Source organism: Phoxinus phoxinus (genome assembly GCF_949152265.1).
Source record: "Phoxinus phoxinus genome assembly, chromosome: 19".
Taxonomy (NCBI): Eukaryota; Metazoa; Chordata; class Actinopteri; order Cypriniformes; family Leuciscidae; genus Phoxinus; species Phoxinus phoxinus.
The window spans coordinates 2,034,725-2,044,093 of record NC_136894.1 but is presented as its reverse complement, the minus strand read 5'-3'; the positions used below and the strand labels follow the sequence as shown (position 1 = coordinate 2,044,093).

Sequence of the window (9,369 nt, the reverse complement as noted above, 5' to 3'; positions counted from 1 at the left end):
CAGAAAGTTAGTAAAGACGATGTTTAAAATAGTCCGAGTGAGTGACTACAGCGGCTCGACCTTCAGTTTATCAAGCGACCAGAATACTTTTTATGCGCAAAAAAAATAATAACAACAACATTTTTTTTTTCAACTCTTGATGTTCTTCTCGTTGTACGTCAGAACGGAGGCTCACTATTGGCTGACGCTGGTCATGTGTGTGATGATGCGTGAGATGCTGGCCAATAGTGAGCCTCCGGTCTGACGTACAACGAGAAGAACACCAAGAGTTGAATAAAGTCATTATTTTTTTTATTTTTTTTTGCGCACAAAAGTATTCCGGTCGCTTGATAAACTGAAGGTTGAGCCGCTGTAGTCACTCACTCGGACTATTTTAAACATCGTCTTTACTAACTTTCTGGGCCGGCAAGTTTCAATTACAACAGAAGCCTATGGAGGAGTGAGACAGCGCTCAGATTTAATCACTAATATCTTCATTTGTGTTCTGGAGATGAAGGAAAGTCTGACGGGGAACAACACGAGGAGAGGAATCACTGACAGAGTTTATATTTCTGGGTGAACTATCCCTTTAAATGTGCGCTCTTTAATTTCTAGGACAGTTTAAAATGAACCTTTCGTCCATTACCCAGCAGACTTACCAAGAACAGTTGGTAGTTCAATAAATAACTCATAAATAACCACAAAAACATCAATTGCAGGAAACATCCCAAAAATATCCTGTTATTTTCAATTCCAGCCCATATTTTGCAAGTTAACATGCAACTAGTGACGCTTTCAAAAGCATCATCCAATCGCATTAGTTAAAACAAGGGAATCTTTTTCCCTCATTCACACACACACACACACACACAAACACACACACACACACACACACACACAAAACATCTATTGAATGAAAAATAAAACATTAAGTAGTCAGCATGAAAGAGAAACTGACCTTTGGAACGATTTCATAAATTCATAGATTTAATCACTAATATCTTCATTTGTGTTCTGAAGATGAAGGAAAGTCTGACGGGGAACAACATGAGGAAGAGGAATCACTGACAGAGTTTACATTTCTGGGTGAACGATCCCTTTAAGCTTATACTTGGGTTTTGGTCTGGTAATGTGAAAATAAAAACATCAAACCAATTGAATAAGTTGAAATGAGCAGAAGTACTGTAAAGGGAAGGGAGGACTCTGGAGCATCTTCCTCTAGCCGCTCGGGCCTTGAAGAGCGTCGGCCATGAACAGCTTCCCCAGGTTCTGAGACGTGAACTCCTTAATGGTCTCGCAGTACGTGTTGATTTGACCTGAAGAGTAGATGGGGGAACATTCAAAAATGTTTAAACAAGGTAAATAAACACTGTAGTTTAGTTGAGTGAGAAGAAAAGTGAGGAGAAATAAATCTAGAGTTTAAAAAAAAACAGAGAAACTGAGGCGGTTGTGAAGAGACTCAGATAATGTAATGCGACCGAACTCTAATGTGATTTCTACCATATGGGCAAATCATGTGTGATATCCCACAAACATGAACTGACTTCTGATGAAAGAAGTGCTTTTAAAGATTTTGCACCTTTTTCTTGGTATAAATGGCAGAATCAGCTAAAATTTGACTATTTACCGACAATGACACCGTTTAAAATTAGGATAAAGGACTATTTGAGCACTTAACGCACATGTGCACATGAAATTGAGATTTACACATAATCTGAAAGCTGAATAAATAATTGATGTGTGGTTTGTTATGATAGGACAATATTTGGTCGAGACACAACTATTGAAAATCTGGAATCTGAATAGCAAAAAAATGTAAACATTGAGAAAATCTCCTTTAAAGTTGTGCATTTATGTTCACGATTGTGCTGCATTCACTCACAAAAATACATGTTTTATATATTTACGGTAGGAAATTTACTAAATATCTTCATGGAACATGATCTTAATATCCTCATGATTTTTGGCATAAAAGAAAAATGTATAATTTTGACCCATACAATGTATAGTTGCTATTGCCACAGATATACCCGTGCGGCTCCAGACTGGGTTTGTGATCCAGGGTCACATTTGTGATTGGTGCCGTTACCTCAAATAATCATAATTAGATCAAGCTTGCATCAAAACTTGTGAATTTAACTCATGTACAAAATTGACATGTTGCATAAAACATCCCCAAAAAATCTGAAAAATTGCAAATACTTCCCATATAATCCTTTTCAAAGGCTGAAGATTGAGAATGTGAAACAGCAGAGCGCTAGAGTTACATAACATCTACATAAAGTCCAACAGACACATAACACTCTGATCTACAATATACAACTTACAAACAATAGCTCTAAATCAGTCTCTGGCAAGGCCTCTGTAATGATCCTCATAAATAACAACTTCCATCTCAACTCCACGGGAGAGAAAACGGGGACAATCCAAAGCTTTTCAGATCCAAATGAGAAGAAATGAGGAGATGTTAACGCTGTGCTGGGACGTCTCGCATCGCTCAAGACCAGAGATCTGGCTAATCATCCACTTTATGAACATTATATCCTTCTACTTATCCCTGTGAAGCCTGACATGGGAAATAATAGAAGGAATAAATACAGGTGAAACTCGAAAAATGAGAATATGGTGCAAAAGTTAATTTATTTCAGTAAATCAACTTAAAAGGTGAAACTAATATATTATATAGACTCATTACATGCAAAGTGAGATATTTCAAGCCTTTATTTGTTATCATTTTGATGATTATGGCTCACAGCTTATGAAAACCCCAAATTCAAAATTAGAATATTGTGAAAAGGTTTTCATAAGCTTCAAGCCATAATCATCACAATTATAACAAATAAAGGCTTGAAATATCTCACTTTGCATGTAATGAGTCTATATAATATATTAGTTTCACCTTTTAAGTTGAATTCTTGAAATAAATTAACTTTTGCACAATATTCAAATTCTTCAAGTTTCACCTGTATATATATTTTAAGGTACAGTTTATTGAACCTTAAGACAAAAAGTGTTTTGTGTCAAGTATCATATTTAATATATCAGGCTTTAATAGTTGATATGATATAGTGAGAATAAGGAGAAATAAAACACCTCTATTTTATCCAGAAGTCAAACTGAGCAAAAATATGCAATTTAGTGCAAATGCTGATATTTATAGAGACAAAAAGTTAAATGAAATTGTGAGTGCTTGTAATGTAAATCAATGAGTGTGCACTCTCATAATGCGATTATTGTGGGATTTTGGCAATATTGCGATTAAACTCTCTCATGTTGGTGCAATACTTCTATTATACACTCATAATCGTAGTAGCCTTATTTACAGTAAACTTAGTGGCTTAATTATTACCGCTCTGACCAGGTACACATGTTCAGACGGTCAATTTTTATTCTGTTTTTGTGAAGAAACCTTTGGGTAATTATATGTGATCCTCTTTATGAAAAATCAATAAAAAAGTAATCCCCAAAAAAATTTAAATATAAGATTTTTTTTAAAAATATAAGTATGATTTGCAGGAAGGATCACATACTGGCGATGAGCAGCGTGTCCATGCGTGGAGGAGGCTGAGGAGGCTTGAACATCTTGCTCAGATCTTCCTCTGGAAGAGAAGGTTCTCCTCGACTCTGTCTCTGTGTGTTCTCCTGCTGGCGTCTCTGAACGTACTGAGGGATGAAGAAGAGCAAACGGTCATTCACTTTAACCTGAGGGGAACCTTCAAGGGGTCATCGGATGCCCATTTTCCACAAGTTGGTGTGATTCTTTAGGGTCTTCATGTAAAGTTTGTAACATACTTTGCTTAAAATTCCTCAATGGTTGTGTAAAAAACACCCTTTTTACCTCCTCGAAAACAGCTCTTTTCACAGCGACCCGTTTCGGTGCATGTCTCTTTATATGATAATGAGGTGTATGTCTCTTTATATGATAATGAGGTGTATGTCTCTTTATATGATAATGAGGTGCATGTCTCTTTAAATGATAATGAGGTGTATGTCTCTTTAAATGATAATGAGGTGCATGTCTCTTTATATGATAATAAGGTACATGTCTCAATATAATGAGGCGCATGTCTCTTTAAATGATAATGAGGTGCATGTCTCTTCAAATGATAATGAGGTGCATGTCTCTTTAAATGATAATGAGGTGCATGTCTCTTTATATGATAATGAGGTGCATGTCTCTTTAAATGATAATGAGGTGCATGTCTCTTTAAATGATAATGAGGTGCATGTCTCTTTATATGATAATGAGGTGCATGTATCTTCAAATGATAATGAGGTGCATGTCTCTTTAAATGATAATGAGGTGCATGTCTCTTTAAATCATAATGAGGTGCATGTCTCTTTAAATGATAATGACGTACATTAACGTTGTTAATTTTAATAAATCCTTGGGAGCAGAAGTTGGCAGACAGTATACAAATGGCTGAGGGCGGGAATATGCTAATATGGGAATATGCTAATAGGGGGAATATGCTAATACAGGACAGTCTGTCAGCGGTTGTGGGCGGAGCATGAGCAATATGACATCATATTGCAAAGAAAATCCAAACGTTTTGATTATTGAGTGTTTAGACTTTTTGAGGATAAAAAAAAAGGAGTGAATGGATTTGTATCATTGTATTGTGGTTGTGTCCACACATATTTATGTGCAAACACCATATAAAAGTGAATTTTGCACCCGATGACCGCTTTAAAGATGGCCGTGACAGAGAAGACTGATGGTGTGTTTAAAAGCAGCTGAGAAGTGAACTAGATCTGATTAAAGGAATGAGTAAATAAAGAGAGGACCGCTGTGTCAGTGCGGTATCAGAGGAGTTTGGGAGGTCGCGTGTTCTTCAATCAATCATGAAGTTCAGGGCATCAGAGCAAGGCCATTACCGTCTCGTGTCTCTCGTCCCGCACAGACCTTGATGCACCGCCACTCAATAAATCTCGTCTTTATAGAGTCAGTCTGAACCCAGACACTCTCGCTTAAACTGGACAAGATCTGCAGCCTAGTTTTAGAAAATGAACAAAAACTCTGATCCTCAAACTTCACACTAAAATTATATTTAAATTAGGGATGCACCGATATTATAATTTTGGCCGATACCGATAACCGATAATTCTTTATATTTGAAAGCCGATAACCGATATATTGGCCGATAAATCTACATTTTGTATCATTTTTGAGAGCCTGATCGCAAAAACAAAAGTCTCTGCATTAAAAGCCACGTCCCAAACACACAATTATGATGTTCTCATGATCACTTTATGTAGTTTATATGACAGACTTGCGCTGCAAATGTTGCACTTTTTATTTTTTCCAATCATATTTTAATCATATTGAACAGTGCACATCTGAAGGAAAACTTATTTATTTATTGGCTTTAATATATCGACCAAATTTTCTTATTGGGCCGATAACGATAACATTAATAATGAACATATATCGGCCGATACCGATATGGTGACCGATATATCGGGCATCCCTACTTTACATATATTAGAAATCATATTACTTTGTGTATATGGAAACTATTTCTAGGACCATTAAAAGATTTAATTGTTTATTTTGTTAATTCAAATCAGCTTAATTTATGTACTTTACAAAGTAACAACTTAAATACAAGTTTGAGTCGGACCGATTTTTAAAAAAATGTAAATATACGACTTTTATTCAGCAAGGATGCATTAAATTGATCAAAAGTGACAGTAAAGACATTTATGATGTTACAAAAGATTTATATTTCAAATAAATTATGTTCTTTTGAACTTTCTATTCTAATAGCACTGAAAATTATTTAAGAAGAAAAGTTACTTTAGCACCAAATGAGCAGATTAAAAATCTAAATAATATTTTTAAATATTAAAATATCTAGTACATTTGTATAAATTAATTTATTTTGTATTTATTTATTTTTATTAATTGGGTGGTGAATGGAGGGGAAATGCATTTAATATAAAAAAATAAATAAATAAAATAAAAACTTCAAAGTATTCTTAGATTGATTTACGCAAAAATTTCCTATTTTTGTATTTTGGGGTGAAATATTATTCAAATTTTTCTTGACAGTTAGAAACACCCATTATATTGTCTATACTGTGCATGAACAACTAAAACACTGATTTAAGAGTAAATCGTTTAATTGCTAAAACTGCCAACAAGCCTCCAAAGTGCAACCCTATGTTTTCGTAACAAAGCTTTGATTATAGCCTCAGAGATAATTCCTGGGTTTAAGTCGCACAGTTTCATCAATTACGACTGTGATATAATTATATCTGTCAGAGAATAACATCAAGAGTGAAACATCAAGCCTCATCAGCCGCTCGTTCAGCGTGAGCATCTCTGTGGTGACAACCTGTTTCCCAGCAGCAGACGTCACGCTAGCAAGGCTACCATTAAAGTAACTAGCGTTTACATGCTTATGATAGCTCTCATCCAACCAGAACATCAAAGATTTAAAAGTGTGTGTGAATCAGCGTCACATGATGTCTCCGTTCCCTTTCTTTAGCCCGTTTCTTCAGTCGCCCAGGTGAAAATCCCATTACTTAAAAGCAGGGATATTATTGTTAACTAAAAATAAAAATAAAACTATTTTAAAAAATGAAGTCCTCATTTCCTCACCCTGGTGTTGTTCTAATGCCGTACACCATTTTTTTGGACCACAAAAGGAGATTTTTTACAAAAATATCTCTCAGCCATATGGAGAAACTGGAAATATCATGCAAAAGTTCATTTATTTCAGTAATTCAACTTAAAATGTGAAACTAATATATTATATAGACTCATTACATGCAAAGTGAGATATTTCAAGCCTTTATTTGTTATAATTTTAAAAGCTTGCAGCTTATGAAAACCCCAAATTCAAAATGAGAATATTGTGAAAAGGTTTTCATAAGCTGTAAGCCATAATCATCCAAATTATAACAAATAAAGGCTTGAAATATCTCACTTTGAATGTAATGAGTCTATATTATATATTAGTTTCACCTTTTAAGTTGAATTACTGAAATAAATAAACTTTTGCATGATATTATTTTATAAATTCAAATTGTGCTCTCACGAGAACGTTGGATTTCCAGGATAATCGTATCCTTGGATATATACGACTCGTGTCGCATGAGATCATTTTCTGATATTTGTGTTTTAAGCAGGACATTTTTTTGTATCTCCTTTTGTGGTCTGAAAAAGAAAGAAGTGCATCAGCATTAGAACAACACCAGTAAATGATGACTTATTTTTCATTAGAAATTAGAAATGTTGCCTTGGCAATAAACTGAAATAAGTATGAAGTATGGAAATAAATAAAAAATAAATAAAACAGAAATGAATACCTAAATCTAATAGCAATATTTAAAAACAAAAAACAAAAGTAAAACTAAATATGTGACCCTGGATCACAAACCCAGTCTGGAGCCGCACGGGTATATCTGTGGCAATAGCAACTATACATTATATGTTCCATGAAGAAGATATTTAGTAAATTTCCTACCGTAAATATATAAAACATGTATTTTTGTGAGTGAATGCAGCACAACCGTGAACATAAATGAACAACTTTTGTTGATTTTCTCAATGTTTACATTTTTTTGCCTCAGATTCCAGATTTTCAATAGTTGTATCTCGACCAAATATTGGAATATCGATCAATGGAAAGCTTATTTATTCAGCTTTCATATGATGTATACATCTCAATTTTAAAAAATGTACCAATGTGACTGGTTTTGTGGTCCAGGGTCACAAATATAAAAACCAAATAACCAAAAGATAGTTCAAAAGATGAATAAAACCAAGATTGCCACCGCTAGTCAGCACTAGCACCCTCTCTGCGCGCGCGGGACGGCGTTCACCTGGTGTTTCTGCTGCTGCTGTTTGCTCAGACTCCGGCAGTGGTTGTTGTACTTGATGATGTCCTGACTCATGTCGTCCACACGGTCCATCAGCATCTGCAGGCTCTTCTCCAGATGAGAACTGCAGAGGAACAACCAGGTGAAGAATGGAAATAATCCATGTGCTTGTTATTTAGTGAACACACACAGTACACTAACGGATTTGTTTTATGGGTAACACGCTATGGAGAAACTTACGTCCACAGGTCATCCACTCTAAAAAATGCTGGGTTGTTTAAACCCAATTTTGGGTCAAATATGGACAAACCCAGCCGTTGGGTTAAATTGTTTAATTGCATTTTTGATCCAACGTTTGGGTTTGTCCATATTTGACCCAAAATTGGGTTAAAACAACCCAGCATTTTTTAGAGTGTGACCTTTATATTATTGTCTGATTTGTTTTAGCAAGGCTACAAACACCCTAAATGTTTGATGTGTAATGACATTAACAATTTTTTTTTTTTTTACAATAATCAAAGCCACACTGACATTTTTTGTTTTAGAATTATGTATTTTTTTTGGAATTTTACATTTTTTTATGTTTTAGAATTGAATTTTTATGGTTGCATTTATTTAATTAACAATACACTTGTGTATTGTGTAAAAATAACTCCTTTGTATTTTAATATATTTTATTTTCTTAATTCTTAATCTTCTATTAATAACTACTTATTAAAAAAACTATATTACAATTTCTATTAATTTTCTAATAACTAAATATAATTATATATATATATATATATATACATACATATACTGTATAAACATACAATATGTATATATCAAAGAACCCTGTAGAAATTTTTTTTTTTTTTAAATATATACTTATGTTATTTATTAGTGTGATTCCAATCTTACTAACCTCAAATGTTTTATTTTTTAGCGTATCTAAATATCCTTAAAACATGATGAATTTATTACTATTCCCCCCCTTGTTTTCAGCACAAAACTCAGATAACAGAAAACAATACAAAAATACTGATTAGGAAAATTAATAATTTCAGTAAATTATTATATTGAATTTCTATATTGCTTACTCAATATGTTCAAATTCTTGAATAAATGATCAGAAGTGTAAAACTCTTCCAGTGTCTCGGCAACACCATAAAGATCAAAATCTTATGGGAACGTCAAATGATCAAAGCACATCTTAACCATCAACATAATAACACAGAATTTAAAAAAAGATGATTCCTCATTAATAATTCATCCAATTCCGCATACATAAAAAACATTTGCATGCATCATGTGATATGCAAAACAGATTCCACTGTATCTGTAGAATGAGATTTATATTGTGTAACAGGACAGCCGCCCAATGGGGGAAGTGTCTTCAAAAGCGGTTTATCTGATCTCCGTAAACCCCGTTAACAACAAATTAGCCTCGCCAGCATGTTCCATTAATCTTGTGGAAGAACGCTGGACGGATGTGTGTAAGTGAGATCCCGCGGGTACAGACTCTTCATCATGCATGGACATGTACACACACACATCGCCTGATGTGAACGTGTGTGTTCG

General features: G+C 34.2%; 1 protein-coding gene across 1 annotated transcript in view; it reads right to left on the bottom strand.

Annotated features, from left to right (window-relative positions):
- Positions 1–303: 303 nt before the first annotated feature.
- eif3hb (eukaryotic translation initiation factor 3, subunit H, b) overlaps positions 304–9,369 on the bottom strand; it is an 82,771-nt gene continuing 73,705 nt past the window's right edge. Inside the window, exons 5-7 of the mRNA XM_079590234.1 lie at positions 7,813–7,933; positions 3,510–3,642; positions 304–1,295 (exon numbers count right to left, since the gene is read on the bottom strand). Of these exons, the coding sequence (XP_079446360.1) occupies positions 1,198–1,295; positions 3,510–3,642; positions 7,813–7,933 (352 nt within the window). The 3' untranslated portion in view covers positions 304–1,197. The remainder of the gene's footprint in view (positions 1,296–3,509; positions 3,643–7,812; positions 7,934–9,369) is intronic.